The following is a 19,021-nucleotide window of genomic DNA, read 5'->3' on the forward strand; positions in this document are numbered from 1 at the left end:
TACAGTTCATTTCTCTCTTGCTAGAGTAAACAACCAGAGTAGTTTACCTATGTGAACCTTTTAATTTTCAGAAACTGCTGTGTAGATGAGTAAATTAAAATGGCGGAGTACAACAGACACTGAACTTTTAGACTAGCATTTAAGAAATTTAATAACATAACCCAGTATACCTGGACACAATGTAAAAATGCTAGAAGAGCACTGAAACAAAGCCTTAGGTTTTATGAGTAATAATATGGAAAATTTTCATCAAATTTGTGCTGTTTATGCCCCCAGTGAAAGTGAAAGTTGCTCAGTCGTGTCCAACTCTTTGTGACCCCATGGACTGACATATACAGTCCATGGAATTCTCCAGGCCAGAATATTGGAGTGGAACTGGAGTGGAGTTTGTATTTAATTATCTAACTTACAGTTGTCTACTAGAATATTTGAACTCCTCTTTTCCTTCAAAAAGTTGAATTTGTTTTTGTTTTGAGATTTCATTTTTTAAAGTGTTTTCTAATGGTGAGAATGTAAATCTGTACATATTAGAACTTGAGAACTTATTTAAAAATTACTTTATTGAAATATAGTTAATTTTTACATAGTGTACAGCAAAATGATTCAGTTATACATATTCTTTTTTCATATTCTCTTCCATTATGTTTATTACAAGATATTGAATTTCCTATGCTATACGGTAAGGCCTGTTGTTTATTTTATATGTAGTTTAGAACTTGAGAACTTTTGGTTTAGCCTGACTGAGAATTTAAGGAGAGAGCTGGTTTGAGAAAAGTAAGAACTGGCCAGTTGAGTGAGTATCTAAAGGCTGTAAGATAGAAGAACTAGCAGAGACAAGGATAGCAATAAAGCCTTGTGGAAAAGTAGTGTCTGTTCCTATATCTACTTCAGAGTGAGGAAGGGGGGTCACAACTTAGCAGGTGCGTATTTGGCATATTGTCAGGAAAAATGAGGGGGACTGATTTGACTGCTCTCCCTCTCCATATCATGCAAAGACATGGCACTATAAAGTGCCACCGAAGGATCTGCCTTGGTTACAAAGACATCTGCAGCCGGAGGAAATGGTACAGAGGGCTTAGTTACTCTGTGGCATGTGGGATCCTTCCAGACCAGGGATTGAACCTGTGTTCCCTGCACTGGCAGGTGGACTCTTAACCACTGGACCACCAGGGAAAGTGAAAGTGTTAGTTGCTCAGTTGTGTCCGACTCTGTGACTCCTTGGACTGTAGCCCCCTCAGGCCCTTCTGTCCTTGGGATTTCCTGGGCAAGAGTCCTGGAGTGGGTAGCCATTCCCTGCTCCAGGGGGTCTTCCTAACTCAGAGATTGAACCCGGGTCTCCTGCATTGCAGGTGAATTCTTTACTGTCTGAGCCACCAGGGAAGTTCTTTTTTTTTTTTTAAGCTAGCATCTTAGATGTGTATTTGTCAGCTTTGTGACAGAGCTTTAGCTACTCTATCATCTGATGATTTTTTGTAGCTTATGATTATCACTTTATTTTGAGATAACACCATTTTAAAAATTTGTATGTGATGCTTTAAGTGGAAGTTTTAAGTTCATTTTTCCTAAATACCCACTTGCTATTAGTAATTTCCACAGTGTAACCATATCACTTTTATAAGGGAAGTTTAAAACATAAATATATGTGGTTTAAAATTCAAAGAATAGAGGGATTCTCTGGCAGTCCGGTGGTTAGCATCCAGTGCTTTCACTGCCAGGGCCCTGGTTCAGTCCCTGGTTGGGGAACTTAGATCCTGCAAACATTTGGCTTGGCCACGAAAAAAAAAAAATTCAAAGGGTATAGAAGGCTTTTTTTGACTGAAGTCTGGCACTTCTTTCCCAGTGTACTAACTGGTTAGCTGAAGTACTATGAGATAGTTCTGAGCCTACTGGATGTTGGTAACATGGAAGCAAACAACAATGCTAGGGCTGGGGATACCAAGACAGAAACGAATCCCTGTGTTCAAGAAGCTCCTGTTCTTCTGGAGGAAAAAGAAAGTAAACCAGTATTTAGTGCTTAGTAGTATATCCACGTCGGAGAAAGCAATGGCACCCCACTCCAGTACTCTTGCCTGGACAATCCCATGGGCAGAGGAGCCTGGTGGCTGCAGTCCATGGGGTCGTGAAGAGTCGGACATGACTGAGCGACTTCACTTTCAGTTTTCACTTTCATGCATTGGAGAAGGAAATGGCAACCCACTCCAGTATTCTTGCCTGGAGAATCCCAGGGACAGCGGAGCCTGGTAGGCTGCTGTCTAAGGGGTCGAACAGAGTCGGACACGACTGAAGTGACTTAGCAGCAGCAGCAGTATATCCACATATGTAGTAGAGTATCACAGCGGTGAGAGTGGGGAGGAGGTAGTATAGAGAATGCTCAGCATGGGAATTGACAAAAGTAATGCTTACAGTGATTCTTGAGCATGCATGAACTGGATGAAGGGGGAGATAAGGAGAATAAAGACTTTCCAAACATGTAATTTGGTGTGGCAATACTGAATTTGTAGTATGGTGAAGAGGAGAGGCAAAGCCAGAGAGATAGGCTGAGGTCTCATCATAAAGGACTTGCCAGATCATAAGGACTTTGAAATTTATACTATAGGTATCAGAGAGCCATTAAAGAATTTTAAGCCATTTGTGTGTATTTGTGTTTGTATTTATGTGTGATAATTGCACTTGTATTTTAGAACATAACCTCAGCAGCAGGGTGGAAGATGGAATGATGATCAGTTAGGAGTTGAGAGTTAAAGACTTGACTTAAATATTTATTTTTAAAAATCTTTGAATATCCCTCACTGGGCTGGCAAGGAAATAAAGAATATTCAGAAGCTAAATATTAAATGAAATTGGGAATGAGACAGTAGCTAGGTTTAAACTTTCACCCTGGTTGAATTTGCCCAAACTGGATGGCTTTGAATTTCTCTTTTGATAGCTTCATAGGGCACAGGAAACAAGCCTGTTGCCTTCCTAAGGAGAAGAATCTGCAAGGAGACCCCTCCCTCATGACACTGGGACCTTCGCATTTGGGGAGTGGTAGGAGAAATCTTCACTGAGAATTTATAGCAAGGGTTCTTACAAGGTCACATTTCCCCTGTGATCATATAAAACTTCAGGTCAAGAATGTATTTTAAATAGCCCCTGTTTGGTAGTGCCCTCAGGTACTTTACAAAATCTGTTAAATCATTTTCTCTGAGAAGGAGTGTACCTTCAACCCAGGCTTTATAAATCTACAGATCTTCATAAATCTATAGATTAAAATTCTGAGCCACTTGAAATCACAGTCAGAAAAATCACAAAATGCACAAGAAACCATGGCACAGTGGGCAAGAGCCAGCAGAAACAAGAGACAGTGACCACTAGAGACTGCAGATAGTTTATCTTTTGTCTTTGTAATTCCTGTAGGTTTGATTATATATTAGAATAAATGAAAAAGATTGAAGTAAGAGTATGAAGTAAGGGTCTCTGAAACATGACCAAGCAGATTAGAAAAACCCAGAACTTCTAGTTATAAGAAATTAAAACTAAAAGTTCAGGAGGGCTTCCCAAGTGGCACTATGGTAAAGAATCTGCCTGCAATGCATGAGACGCAAGATTGATCCCTGGGTCAGGAAGATCCCCTGGAGAAGGAAATTGCAACCCACTCCAATATTCTTGCCTGAAAAATCCCATGGACAGAGGAGCCTGGCGGTCTACAGTCCAGGGGGTTGCAAAGAGGCAGATGCAGCTGGTCATAGCACAACACAAAAGCTCGTGAACAGGTGAAAGACAAATTGGCAGGGACTTCCCTGGTCCAGTGGTTAAGAAATCCGTCTTACAGTGCAGGGGACACTGCAACAGAAGGTTGATGCATGCCTCAACTAAGACCCTTAAAAGAAAATGTCTGAGAATTTGTCAGAATTGGTAAAAGATAAGTCTATGGTTGAAGTCCAGTGAATCCTAAGAAGGATAAATAGAGTCAGCAAATCAGAGTGAAACTACTGAAGACCAAAGACAGAGAAGATCTTAAAAGCAACTAGAGAGAAACAACAGATTGCTATAAAAATGTTTTTCTTTAGTCTGGCAGCTTACTTCCCACAAGCAGTAGCAGAAGCCAGAAGACACCGGAATGCTATCTTCAGTGTACTGGGAGAAAATAACTGTCAGCCTTAAAATAGAATATCCACTGAAACTGTCTTTCAGGAACAATGGCAAAATAAAAGGCATTATCAGATCAAAAACAAAAAACCAACACACCATCAGTCTTGGCTGGAGGAGACTCTAAGGGACAAAATTCAGGTAGAAAGAAAATCATCTCAAATGGAAAGTCTGAGATGCTTTTTTTTTTCTTTTCCATTGTGGTTTATTATAGGATATTGAATATAGTTCCTTGTGACCTGAGATGCTTTTTAATGCTCACAGAATGTCCCACCAAATAGATTTACAATTTAGATTCTACTGCTGTTAGCCATTTATGTTGTCCAGTTTTTCAGTATTAACTGAAGTTATATTGGACATGTATATAGACATGGTTATGCATGTATTTTATATAGATTTATTTAGACTAGATTTATATAGATTATTTAGACTTCTGTAGGTTTATTTAGACTACAAGTCCAAATTACTGGGTCAAAAATTGTAAAGGGTATTTTTATGTTTCCTGATAACATCTTATAAAATTGATTTCTTAGGACTTCCCTGGTGGTCCACTGGCTAAGACTCTGTGCTCCCAATGTAGGGGGCCCAGGTTCGATCCCTGGTCAGGGAACTAGATCCCAAATGCTGCAGTTAAGAGTTCATATACTTCAACTAAAGATTCTGCATGCTACAACAAAGATCGAAGATTTCATGTCACACAACTCAGACCCAGTGCAGCCAAATAAATAAATATTTTTTAAAAATTGATTTCTTAAAGGGCTTTACCAGTTTACATTGCATCAGACAGATTATGTTTGCTACAAATAAATGAGTAACTGTGTGATAGGACCAGTTTTAAATGATGAAGAGTGACATTTTGTAGCAGATTTTTATTTAATTATATCTTTGACAAAAAATGTAGCATTTCTCTTCTCTCCCATTATTATGAAAATGCTTCCTTTCTGATAGAAATAGAAACTGCTAACTGAACTGCATTCTTTCTAATGAAGTAGTTCTAACTTTCTAGGATATAGTGTTTCATTTTATTTTTCAGTTTATTAACAAATATTGAATATATAGTTGATTTATTTAAAGAAATGGCAAATAAATGCTTTATTTAGTTTTTGTTTTATTATGAAGGAAGACTACTATTTTAATGCTGCTGCTTTCTTTTCTAGTTTTATATATTTCACACTAATCAGACAACAGTGTAGAATTAAATAATTATTTAAAAAAGAAAGCAAGATCCTCTATGACTCATCTCCTAGAATAATGGAAATTAAACAAGTGGAACCTGATTAAACTTAAAAGATTTTGCACAACAAAGGAAACTATAAGCAAGGTTTAAAGACAACTTTCAGAATAACAAACACATGAAAAGATGCTCAATATCGCCCATTATTAGAAAAGTGCAAATCAAAACTACAATGAGATATCACCTCTCACCGGTCAGAATTAGTCGGTTAGTCGTGTCTGATTTGTGACCCCATGGACTACAGCATGCCAGGCTTCCCTGTCCATCACCAACTCTTGGAGCTTGCTCAAACTCAATGTCCATTGAGTCAGTGATGCCATCCTACCGTATCATCCTTTGTTGTCCCCTTCTCCTCCTGCCTTCAGGCTTTCTCAGCATCAGAGTCTTTTCCAATGAGTCAGTTTTTCGCATAGCGGGCCAAAGTATTGGAGTTAGCTTCAGCATCAGTCCTTCCAGTGAGTATTCAGGACTGATCTCCTTTAGGATGGACTGGTTGGATCTCCTTGCAGTCCAAGGGACTCTCTAGAGTCTTCTCCAACACCATGGTTCAAAAGCATCAATTCTTTGGTGCTCAGCTTTCTTTATGGTCCTACTCTCACATCTATACATGACTACTGGAAAAACCATAGCTTTGTCTAGACGGACCTTTGTTGGCAAAGTAATAATGTCTCTGCTTTTTAATATGCTGTCTAGGTTGGTCATAGCTTTTCTTCCAAGGAGCAAGTGTCTTAATTTCATAGCTGCAGTCACCATCTGTAGTGATTTTGGAGCCCAAGAAAATAAAAGTCTCTCACTGTTTCCATTGTTTCCCCATCTATTTGCCATGAAGTGATCGGACAGGATGCCATGATCTTAGTTTTCTGAATGTTGAGTTTTAAGCCAACTTTTTCACTCCCCTCTTTTACTTTCATCAAGAGGCTTTAGTTCTTCTTCGCTTTCTGCCATAATGGTCATTCTCCCATAATGGTCATTCTCCCGGTCAGAATGACCATCATCAAAAGGTCTAGAAGCAGTACATGCTGGAGAGGCTGTGGAGCAAAGGGAACCCTCTTGCACTGTTGGTGGGAGTGTAAACTGATACAGCCACTATGGAAGACAATATGGAGATTCCTTAAAAAACTAGGAATAAAGCCACCATATGACCCAGCAATACCATTCCTAGGTATATATGCTGAGGAAACCAAAATTGAAAAAGACACATCAATGTTCATTGCAGCACAGTTTATAGTAGCTAGAACATGGGAGCAACCTAGATGTCCATTGACAGATAAATAGATACAGCAGTTGTACATACACACAATGGAATATTACTCAGCCATAAAAAGGAACTTGTTTGAGTCAGTTCTAATGAGGTAGATGAACCTAGAGCCTGTTATACAGAGTGAAGTAAGTCAGAAAGAGAAAGATGAATATCATATACTAATGCATATATGTGAAATCTAGAAAGATGGTACCAAAGACTTTATTTGCAGGGCAGCAGTGGAGAAACAGACATAGAGAATAGACTTAAGGACATGGGAAAGGGGAGGAGAGGGTGAGATTTATGGTGAGAGTAAAACAGGTAGCCAATGGGAATTTGCTGTATGTCTCAGGGAACTCAAACAGAGTCTCTGTATCAACCTAGAGGGGTGGGATGGGAAGGGAGATGGGAGGGAGGTTCAAGAGGGCAGGGACACATGTATACCTATGGCTGATTCATGTTGAGGTTTGACAGAAAACAACAAAATTCTGTAAAGCAATTATTCTTCAATTTAAAAATAATTATAAAAACATTCATTCTAAAGAGGGAAAAGTACTATTCCTTGGGCATTCTGTCTTCTGATGTGAATTGAATGTAAGAAAATGTCTTTGTTTAACTTTTTTCTTGTTTTTATACTATTTCAGGTGCAAGTGAAAGTGTAGGGAAACATATGCTTGAAGCCTGCAACAATAATCTGGAGATGGCAGTCACTATGTTTTTGGATGGTGGAGGAATCGCTGAAGAGCCCAGTACCAGTTCAGCAAGTGTCTCCACTGTCAGGCCACACACAGAGTATGAATTTAATATTTATTATTAGGAGCTACCTGCTGCCAACATTGAGCAGTTAACGTTTTTGTCAATTAGGTTAATTCTCTATTTTGAACAAATAAAAAGTTGAAAGCATCTGAACGTGTCAGGTGACAATTTTTATGCTATGTGCTTTAAGTTCTCTAGAGCACTGTCAATTCTCAGAAGAATCCTATAGGTGGGTATTATTATCCACGTTTTATAGAGGAAGCTGAAGAATAGCCATTTCCCCAAGCTATGCAGCAATTAAGTAGCAGATATGCAAGTAGAGCCCAGTAAAGGTCAGATTTCCCATTTTTAGATTTTCCTACATTGTCCCAGGAAAGTTTTGAGTTGTCATGAAAAAGTTTTGAAAAAAATTCTAATTCTTTATACCTTAGATAACTATAAGTATCTAATCTTTAGAAGCACCTTCAGCATATAGAACTGTAATATATGAAGAATAGTAACAAATGATAAGTACATTGATGTTTTCTGCCCTTTACATTTGATACCAATGAGAGTTTAAAATGAATATCTATTAGGCAAAATTCCAGTGGTCTTTGGAAAGTATTAGAGGTGAATGATCCTCAAATGAAAAACATTGATTTTTGAGTCAAAATTTCAAAGATCCTTAAATAAGATTTTAATACAGATAGCCCTTTATAACTCTTTAATGTTTACAACATGAGATACTAAACAAGAGGGAGCCCCTTAAATAGAATAGGCCAAAGGTGCAGATTTTATATTTACTAAATTAGATATAAAAAGCCACAGAAACATTCCAGGACATGTTGCTTTTTTTTTTTAAATCTAGTTCCAGATTCTAGATTCCCCACAACCTGTGAACTTTAAAGGTTTTTATCTGTATCTTACAAAGTTCTTTCCATCTGTATTGGCTGTGTATTTCAAGTTCAGTAATCCAATCTCCACCAACATAACTCAAATCTTTAATGGAAATAAATATGAAAATATGATTTAGTTTATAACAGGTGTTCATAGCTGACTTGGGGGGACATATCAGTCTTCACTGTTTAAAACAGGTTTTCTTATTTGTACTTAAAAATACTTTGATTAATGAATGTCTTTTCCTACTGAATTACATTATAATTTGACTTAGATTATTTGTATTACTAATTGATTAACCTTTGATAGTGGCATCTACTTCCTAAGCCAGTGTCAGTGGCTCAAATGGTAAAGAATCTGCCTGCAGTGCAGGAGACCCAGGTTTGATCCCTGGGTGGGAAAGATCCTCTGGAGAAGGGAATAGCAGTCCACTCCAGTATTCTTGCCTGGAGAATCCTCTGAACAGATGAGCCTGGTGTGGTCCATGGGGTTGCCAAGAGTCAGACACAACTGAGTGACTAACACCATAGCCTACTTTATCTAAACAGGTTTTCTTTCTATACAGTTCACCTTCTGTTCCATTCTTCCATTTCATTAGGTAGCCAGCAGTCTTGGAATAGATGACCTAAAATGTGTCTTTCTGTATGAGGACTGCTAATTAGCCATGACCTTAATTGGTGTATTTCATCAGATTTAAGACTTGTTTCTTGAGTAATTAAATTGCCTTCTGTGTGAAAGTTGCTCAGTTTTGTCCAACTCTTTGTGACCTCATGGACTGTGCAGTCCGTGGAATTCTCCAGGTCAGAATACTGGAGTGGGTAGCTGTTTTCTTTTTCCGGGTATCTTCCAATCCAGGGATCAAACCCAGGTCTCCTGCATTGCAAGCAGATTCTTTTTTTTTTTTTTGCAAGCAGATTCTTTACCAGCCTAGCCACCAGGGACGCCCAAGAATACTGGAGTGGGTAGCTATCCCTTCTCCAGGGGATCTTCCTGACCCAGGAATCAAACCGGGGTCTCCTGCATTGCAGGCAGATTCACCAGCTGAGCTATCAGGAAAGCCTTAGATTGAGATAATTCTGTACATGCACACACATTCACATAAAATGTAAAGTGGAGTATACCAATAATGGAAAGATCTATTCAGGTAAAAGTTGTCTGTTAAGATATCTTTTTCTTAAGATAATGGCCTGTTCTTCTTTGGTGAGAGAGATTTAATAGAGCTTCTTCTTAGAGACACATGTCTATTTCTTCAGAGTATTGCAGTTCTGTTTGTGAGCAGTGACTGAAATCCAGTAAGAAAGAGTTCTTAGTGTAATATTGAGTTATCATCATTTATGCTTCACTCATTTGGCTTATTATAGTTTTCTTTGTCTGACTAGTTCTTCTTTATTTACAGTATGTTAGTTTTTATTGACAAATGAGTATTGATACTTTATTAAATAAAGCATGTTTTGATGTTTCAACTTTTAGGTGTCAAAAACAGAGCCTTAAGCTCAGTTATTACTATTAGAAACACCTGAATGAAAAACATTGGCCTAAGTTAAATTAACATTTATTTTAAGAGCAACATATTAAATTTGGAACCTACTACATGCTATGAACATTAATCAGCAGTTTTGTATTTGAGTTAAAGCTAAAATAACTAAATGGTATATAAAGAGATGTATCATTTTTACAGCATATCTAAATGAGTATTGTTCACTAGAAGAGATGGATTATTAGTAAACCCTCTGGAGGTAAACTCTGAAGAATTTATAGGCTTTTAAAAGATGAGTTTTTTCCTGTTATTAGTGTCTCTTTAATGAAGAATCCAATAGTACTGCTTAGGTTGGACTTCCCTGGTGACTCAGTGGTAAAGAATCGCCTGCTAACGCAGGACATGCAGTTTGATCCCTGGGTCAGGAAGATCCCCTGGAGAAGAAAATGACAACCCACTCCAGTATTCTTGCCGGGAAATCTCATGGATGGAGGAACCTGGCAGGCTGCAGTCCATGGGGTCACTAAAGAGTTGGACATGACTTAGTGACTAAACAACAAAACAGCAACTACTTTAGTTCTTGTCATAACTAGCATAAAATTAACTGCCTGTTTAAACTTATATTAATATATCTGTGTTTTAATTCTGTATTTGATGTAGTGGTAATGTAATATTGCTTTCATTAAGCTCATATTTTTCCATTAATTTATTCCTGAATTTTTTTTGTGTGTGTATAAATTGCCTATCTTTTTTTTCCTTAAGAATTTAGGGGAGGGAACTTAAGAGGGAAGACACAGTATTTTTTATTTTTATGTTTGTTCTCTTTCCTTAAGCCCATTTGCTCTATCTGTGCCAGGTACCTTGTCCCAGTTGATCTCTATTTGGAAATCACTTGTCATAATTTAATGTGGTTCCTTAAAGTCACTAAGTCTGTTGTTCATTTTACTTGTTAATTTGAATGTATTCATAATAATTACAGTGAGAATAGGTAGCAGAAAACAGTTTTCATTTGGATATTTTCCCACTTATTTCTTCTTAATAGAGAGGAAGTTCGTGCCCCAATTCCTCAAAAGCAAGAAATACTGGTGGAACCAGAACCTTTGTTTGGTGGTAAGTTTACCTTTTTTTCCTAGCTTTATTTGCCTTTATTGTTGTCTTCAGGATTTTAATAAAGCTATCAAAAGATGTGAAGACTTGCTCAGATTATTGTATCAAGTACAGTCAGTTCTTATCTTGTAATTCCATACTCCACTGAGGCAAGTTGCACAGTTGCCTCTTCTGAGGAGTGAATGAGATTAAAAAGTTGATAACTATTTCAGAAGGCCAAAAAGAGGAAAATAAGCAAAAGGAATTGCTGCCTTATAATGGAAACAAATCTATCATTAGATAAAAGACTCTGATTGTTTTTTTTTAATACCCACTTGACCGCCATGTCCTTACTGTCTTGATACACTATATCTTCACTCTTTTTTTTTAATGTATTTATTTATTTGGCTGTACCAGGTCTTAGTTGGCACATGTGGGATCTAGTTCCCTGACCAGGGATTGAACCTGGGTCCCCTGCATTGGGAGCGGAAAGTCGTAGCCACTGAACTACCAGGGAACTCTTATTTAATTTTTAGAAGTGTTATTCCTGTATTGAAAAATGGAAAAAATAATCTCTATTCCATGCAAAAAATTATGGTATCAATCTGAGGTGCATAGAGAAGATGGTAGGAAATAGAACATTTAATCAGATTTAAAGAAAATCTATAGTTTTATTGTATTTTATTAAAATAAGTATTTATTTATTTGGCTGCATCAGGTCTTAGTTGCCCTGAGGCATGTGGGATCTTAGTTCCCCAACTAAGGACAGAACTTTTGTCCCCTGCATTGGAAGGCAGATCGTTATTCTTTAAAAATTTGGGGTGAGGGGGATAATTGCTTTACAGTATTGTACTGGTGTCTGCCATATATCATGAATCAGCCACAGATATACATACGTCTCCTTTCTCTTGAGCCTCTCTGTCTCCTACCCCATCCCATCCCTCTAGGTAGTTACGGAGCCCTGGGTTGAGCTCCCTGTGTCACACAGCAAATTCCCACCAGCTAATTATTTTACATATGGTGATATGCATGTTTCCATGCTGCTCTCAATTCGTCCTACCCTCTTCTACTGTGTCTACAAGTCTGTTCCGCGTGTCTGTGTCTCCATTGCTGCCCTGCAAATAGGTTCATCAGTAACATCTAGATTCCATATGCATGCGTTAATATACAATATCTGTCTTTCTCTTTCTGACTTAATTCACTCTGAACATTGGGGTACATGTGTCTCTTTCAGTTATGGTTTTCTCAGGGTGTATATTCAGTAGTAGGATTGCTGGGTCACATGATAGTTCTGTTCCTAGTTTTTTTAAGGAATCTGTACTGTTCTCCATAGTGGCTGTATCAGTCTACATTCCCACCAGCAGTGCACAAGGGTGCCCTTTTCTTTGCTTCTTCTCCAGCATTTATTGTTTGTAGATTTTTTAATGATGACCATTCTGACCAGTGTGAGGTGATACCTCATTATAGTTTTGACTTGCATTACTATAAAGCTCTTAGAGGAAAACATCAGCAGTACAGTCTTTGACACACATCATAGCAAGAGCCTCTTTGAGCCACCTCCTGGAGTAATGGAAATAAAAACAAAAGCAAAATGGAAATATACAAATGGGATTTAATTAAACTTAAAAGCTTTTACACAACAAAGGAAACAAACAAGATTAAAAGACAACCCTTAGAATGAGAGAAAATAATTGTAAACAAGATAGCTGACAAAGGATTAGTCTCCAAAATATACTACAGCTCATGCAGCTCAGTACCAGAAAAACAAATAACACAATCAAAAATGGGCGAAAAACCTAAACAGACATTTCTCCAAAGAAGACATACAGATTGCCAACAAATGCATGAAAAGATGCTCAACATTGCTTATAATTTTATTTTAACAAGCACTTACTTACCTTTTGTGAGCCAGATATTTTAGGCATTAAGAGGTATATTAAAACTGCAGAAGATAAGGAACTTTGCTGCCAGTCCAGTGGTTAAGACTCTGCACTTCCCACTGTTAGAGGCACAGGTTCCATCACTGGTTGAGAAACTAAAATTTTGCCTGCCATGTAGTGTGGCCAAAAAAACTTAAAAAAAAAAAAACAAACCCCAAAACCCAGAAGAGGAACTTATGATTTGGTTGGGTATACAGAGTCATAGAAACATGTATATTTACATATGTATATGTACACATGTATATGTGTATGTTGAGAATAACGATGCCAAAACATAAATCTATAAGAAGTTTTGTAGGCAGGCTAAAAGAAGAAATAAGTTGTAAGAAAAAGATGAAGAAAATTACATAAACCATGTCTTTTGATTTGAAAAAGCAAGTTAGTTGAGAGTTTTAAGATTGATCTTTAACCTGGCAGCTTTGTAGTTTACTGTAGAAAGAAATAAAGATGTCCAGAGTCAGAAATAAAGATGAGAGTAAGAGTCAGAAATAAAGATGGGAGAAAGAGCACTATAAGGTCTGAATATTGAAGAATAATATGTGCTTTCTGCTTTTTTTTTTCTTCATATAAATGTAACAGAGCTCAGGAATAATGCCCTTGGAAGCTTTCTCTTTCCTTTATTGCAAGAAATAAAGGCAGAATCTTTGCATGGGGAAGACAACAGCAAATGGGTTCTATGCTGTTTTACTGTTTGAGGCAAAAGAGTTTCCATCTGAAACATCACTTTCTTTTACCTCTGGTTTGATGAGGGTAGGGTTGTAAGAATGACTTTATACAGTTGGTAAGTCAGTCTGAACTTTCATTAGTAGACCTTATTATAACTTTGAAAAGGTTTTTGGAGAACTATTTTCTTAGGAGTAGTATCGAATTAAAGTGTGTTTCTCAAAGTGTGGTCTGAGAGTCCCTGATACTCTTTCAGTGGGTCTGTAAGAACAGAACCATTTTCATAATAATACTAACAAGTTATTTGCCTTTTTCACAGTGTTGACATTTGGGCTGATAATTGAGAAGCAATGATTGGTCAAATTACTGTCATCTTAATTAAATCAGGATAGTGACACCAAACTGCTGCTACTTGTTGAATTCTTCACTGATACACACTTGCAGTTTAAAAACAAAAAAAGCCAATTTTACTTATTAATGTTCTTGGCAAAGCAGTAAAAATTCATTTCATTTAATCTTGACCCACATTTTTAAACTATTGTTTTTGATGAAATAGAATGTGTACATAAGGCACTTCCACATACTGAAGTAAGTACTCTGGTTACTTTTAAGGAAAAACACTTGTACAGGTGTTTGAGTTGAAACCTAAACTAGCTGCTTTTCTTATGGAACACTATTTTTCTTGAAAGATTACTGACAAACTAGTTATTTAGAATTAGGCATTTGGCAGACATTTTCTTAAATGTGAACAAAGCCTGTTAACTGCTTCAAGGCAAACAACTGACATTAATTGTTGCCATTCATTTAAGGAAATAAAAGCTTTCATGCAGAACTTAGAATTTTAGAAAGTCTATGTCCATGATTGTGATCTTGTTAGCTTGCTAGTACTTAAAGGCTTTCTAATGAGATTCAGTCCAGTTCAGTCGCTCAGTCGTGTCTGACTCTTTGCAACCCCATGAAATGCAGCATGCCAGGCCTCCCTCTCCATCACCAACTCCCGGAGTCCACCCAAACCCATGTCCATTGAGTCGGTGATGCCATCCAACCATCTTATCCTCTGTCGTCCCCTTCTCCTGTCCTCAATCTTTTCCAGCATCAAGGTCTTTTCATTCTAATGCTCTCCTAACTGAGCTATTCTGGCTCCTTATTAGGGTCTTTTCAAATGAGTCAGCTCTTCGCATCAGGTGGCCAAAGTATTGGAGTTTCAGCTTCAACATCAGTCCTTCCAATGAACACCCGGAACTGATCTCCTTTAGGATGGACTGGTTGGATCTCCTTGCAGTCCAAGGGACTCTCAAGAGTCTTCTCCAACACCACAGTTCAAAACCATCAATTCTTTGGTGCTCAGCTTTCTTTATAGTCCAACTCTCACATCCATACATGACCACTGGAAAAACCATAGCCTTGACTAGACAGACCTTTGTTGACAAAGTAATGTCTCTGCTTTTTAATATGCTGTCTAGGTTGGTCATAACTTTCCTTCCAAGGAGTAAGCATCTTTTAATTTCATGACTGCAGTCACCATCTGCAGTGATTCTGGAGCCCAGAAAAATAAAGTCAGCCACTGTTTCCACTATTTCCCCATCTATTTGCCAAGAAGTGATGGGACCGGATGCCATGATCTTAGTTTTCTGAATGTTGAGCTTTAAGCCACCTTTTTCACTCTCCTCTTTCACTTTCATCAAGAGGCTCTTTAGTTCTTCTTCACTTTCTTCCATAAGAGTGGTGTCATCTGCATATCTGAGGTTATTGATATTTCTCCCGGCAGTCTTGATTCCAGCTTGTGCTTCTTCCAGCCCAGCGTTTCTCATGATGTACTCTGCATATAAGTTAAATAAGCAGGGTGACAATATACAGCCTTGACATACTCCTTTTCCTATTTGGAACCAGTCTGTTGTTCCATGTCCAGTTGTAACTGTTGCTTCCTGACCTGCATATAGGTTTCTCAAGAGGTGGGTCAGGTGGTCTGGTATTCCCATCTCTTTCAGAATTTTCCACAGTTCATTGTGATCCACACAAAGGCTTTGACATAGTCAATAAAGCAGAAATAGATGTTTTTCTGGAACTCTCTTGCTTTTTCGATGATCTAGCAGATGTTGGCAATTTGATCTCTGGTTCCTCTGCCTTTTCTAAAACATACTTGAACATCTGGAAGTTCACGGTTCACGTATTGCTGAAGCCTGGCTTGGAGAATTTTTTTTTTTTTTTTTTGGCTTGGAGAATTTTTTTTTTTTTTTTAAATTTTTTTATTAGTTGGAGGCTAATTACTTCACAACATTTCAGTGGGTTTTGTCATACATTGACATGAATCAGCCATAGATTTACACTTATTCCCCATCCCGATCCCCCCTCCCACCTCCCTCTCCACCCGATTCCTCTGGGTCTTCCCAGTGCACCAGGCCCGAGCACTTGTCTCATGCATCCCACCTGGGCTGGTGATCTGTTTCACCATAGATAGTATACATGCTGTTCTTTTGAAACATCCCACCCTCACCTTCTCCCACAGAGTTCAAAAGTCTGTTCTGTATTTCTGTGTCTCTTTTTCTGTTTTGCATATAGGGTTATCGTGGCTTGGAGAATTTTAAGCATCACTTTACTAGTGTGTGAGATGAGTGCAATTGTGTGGTAGTTTGAGCATTCTCTGGGATTGCCTTTCTTTGGGATTGGAATGAAAACTGACCTTTTCCAGTCCTGTGGCCACTGCTGAGTTTTCCAAATTTGCTGCCATATTGAGTGTAGCACTTTCACAGCATCATCTTTCAGGATTTGAAATAGCTCAACTGGAATTCCATCACCTCCACTAGCTTTATTTGTAGTGATGCTACCTAAGGCCCACTTGACTTCACATTCCAGGATGTCTGGCTTTAGGTGAGTGATCACACCATGAAGATTATCTGGGTCGTGAAGATCTTTTTTGTACAGTTCTTCTGTGTATTCTTGCCACCTCTTCTTAGTATCTTCTGCTTCTGTTAGGTCCATACCATTTCTGTCCTTTATTGAGCCCATCTTTGCATGAAATGTTCCCTTGGTATCTCTAATTTTCTTGAAGAGATCTCTAGTCTTTCCCATTCTGTTGTTTTCCTCTATTTTTTTGCATTGATTGCTGAGGAAGGCTTTCTTATATCTCTCTGTTGTTTGGAACTCTGCATTCAAATGGGTATATCTCTCCTTTTCTCCTTTGCTTTTCGCTTCCCTTCTTTTCAAATCTTCCAATAATAATAATCTTCTAATGAGATTAGTGGTGACATTAACAGCTAGTTATTATTTTTTTAATATTGTATAATGAAGTGGTCAATATTTGGAATGTTTTGCATAACTCAGTGAACAATATTTTCAAACCACCAAAGCACAGTGTTAGAAAATTGTGCGTAGTTGAAAGATTTGTTCAGATCAATATGTATTTGTATATTCAATATATATTAGATATCTGCTGCTGTTTAACAAATTGTTTCAAAGTTTGACTTCCTGAAACAACAAACGTTTGTTATATCATCATTTCTGTGTGTTAGGAATCCAGGTGTGGCTTAGTCGGGTCCCTCTGTTTATGGTCTCTCAAAGGTATAATCAAGGTGTCAGCCAGGGCTACAGGCATCCCAAAGCATGACTAGAGGAAGAGTCTAAATTCACTTATGTGGCTGGTGGTTGACTGGAGACATCATCAGTTCCTTACCACAGAGCAAATGAGAGAGCCAGAGAGGACAGCTCAGGATGGAAGCCACCATCTTTTTGTAACCTAATTATTGGAAGTGACATCCTGTCACCTCTGCCTCATTCTGTTTGATCCTGCCCATACTCAAGATGTTCATGCACAGGTCATGAGATAGGGATAATTGGGTGCTGTCACAGAGCCTGCCTACCACATAGACTAGTAGATTTCAATGGAGCAGAGTATGAAAAGTTCATTGATAATATTTTAGATTCCATGTTGCTACCAACCTTTTAAGAAATTACCACTGATTGAGTTTGGTATAGCAACCAAGGAAAATGTTCACAGTTAAAACTTAAACTGTTAAAATACTCTTCCCTTTTACAGCTACATGTCTGTGTGAAGTTAAATTTTATTTTTCTTCATATACTTGAATTAAAAGAATAGCAGATTGAATGCAGAAGCAGATCTAAAAATTCAGGTGTCTTCTCTTATGCCAGTTATTAACAGAGATTTGTGAAAATGTGAAACGGTGCTACTTTTCTCATAAAATTTTGTTTTCTCTGTTTCTCCCCTATTCTGACTCTGAAGCTCCAAGTGAATCTCTTTTAGCTCTTTGCAGCTTAGTTTCTTTGACCTCAGTGACCAGTACTCTTACTTTGTGGTTAGTAGAGTAAGAATAAAGAGGACTGATGTTTACTTTTAGCATATGGTTTGGAAGAGTCTGGAAACCATGTATGAAGAGGCAGGCAGCAGTAATAATGGTCCTGAAGCTAGAGGTGTAGTGGCTTGAGGAGAGGTTCTTGCTTAGACTTAGGGTAAATAAGGGGGAAACAAATGGGAATAGGTCATGAGTCCAAGAAATATGAGGGTAGTTGGAAAGCTAGCAATAAGGGCCTACGATGAACCTCCAGGAGGTTGAGAAGGGCTAAATTGGAGGCAGGGTGGGGGGAGTGAATATGTATGTGTGTAAAGAACGTAGAATATTGATTGGCCTGCCATTGGTAATTTAAAAATAGAAAGAAAGCTACCAAAATTTTATATATTATGTACTACCTCTCCAATAATAATATGCTTTCTTAAGCAGCTGTTCAATGTCTTACCCTAAGATAATTCCTAATTGTTATGGTTAACAATTGGTTAAAACTTTCTTAATTGTTACGGTTAAATAGTACTTAATAATGAGTTTTAAGAAAGCATTGAGAAATTATTACTGCTAGAAACATACATATTTAAGATAGGAACTCTCAAATAAAAATAGTTCCAAGATTGAAGAGAATATTTCTTGCTGCTTCTGTATAAAGGGAGAGAGAGAGAAATAAGGCAATATTTAAATTTTATAAGTTTAATAAAATTTAAAATAAATTTGCATAATTTATTCGATAAAAAAACAATTTATATGTAAAATTCAAGTTAAATTTGAAATTCAATGCAAAGTTAACATATAGAAGCCTCTCATTTTTATCAAATTCCTTTTCCTAGAGATAATATTGTGATTCTTCAATGTAAATACTGATATGCATAAGTGCATAAATGATATGTGCTAAATCGCTTCAGTTGTGTCCAACTCTTTGCAACTCCGTGGACTGTAGCCCACCAGGCTCCTCTGTCCATGGGATTTTCCAGGCAAGAATCCTGGAGTGGGTTGCCTTGCCTTTCTCCAGGGGAATCTTCCAAATGATATGCTGACAGATAATGCTTTAAACAAATAAGTAATTTTTTAACATGTGGTTCTGCATTTTTTTGTTATTTTTTTGTTTTGCTTTTTACTCAGTAGTTCGTAGACTTAAAGAATTATCCTATATAGTGGAAAATGCAGGCTATTGTGAAGGATGCTTTGAAAAAAATGGGATTGGGGGACTTTTATAGTTTCTATCTAATCTTACTATCTAATCATCATTTCTTATGGAATATTGTTCTAGTACATGCTTGCTGGGCTTGCCATAAGCCAACTTAATAACTGTCACCCATATTG

General features: G+C 37.6%; 1 protein-coding gene across 1 annotated transcript in view; it reads left to right on the forward strand.

Moving 5' to 3' along the window:
• UBXN7 (UBX domain protein 7) overlaps positions 1-19,021 on the forward strand; it is a 58,613-nt gene that overhangs the window by 11,961 nt on the left and 27,631 nt on the right. The window contains exons 2-3 of the mRNA XM_043873896.1: positions 7,247-7,394; positions 10,754-10,821. Of these exons, the coding sequence (XP_043729831.1) occupies positions 7,247-7,394; positions 10,754-10,821 (216 nt within the window). The remainder of the gene's footprint in view (positions 1-7,246; positions 7,395-10,753; positions 10,822-19,021) is intronic.

The sequence above is a fragment of the Cervus elaphus genome, chromosome 19 (genome assembly GCF_910594005.1).
Source record: "Cervus elaphus chromosome 19, mCerEla1.1, whole genome shotgun sequence".
Lineage (NCBI taxonomy): Eukaryota > Metazoa > Chordata > Mammalia > Artiodactyla > Cervidae > Cervus > Cervus elaphus.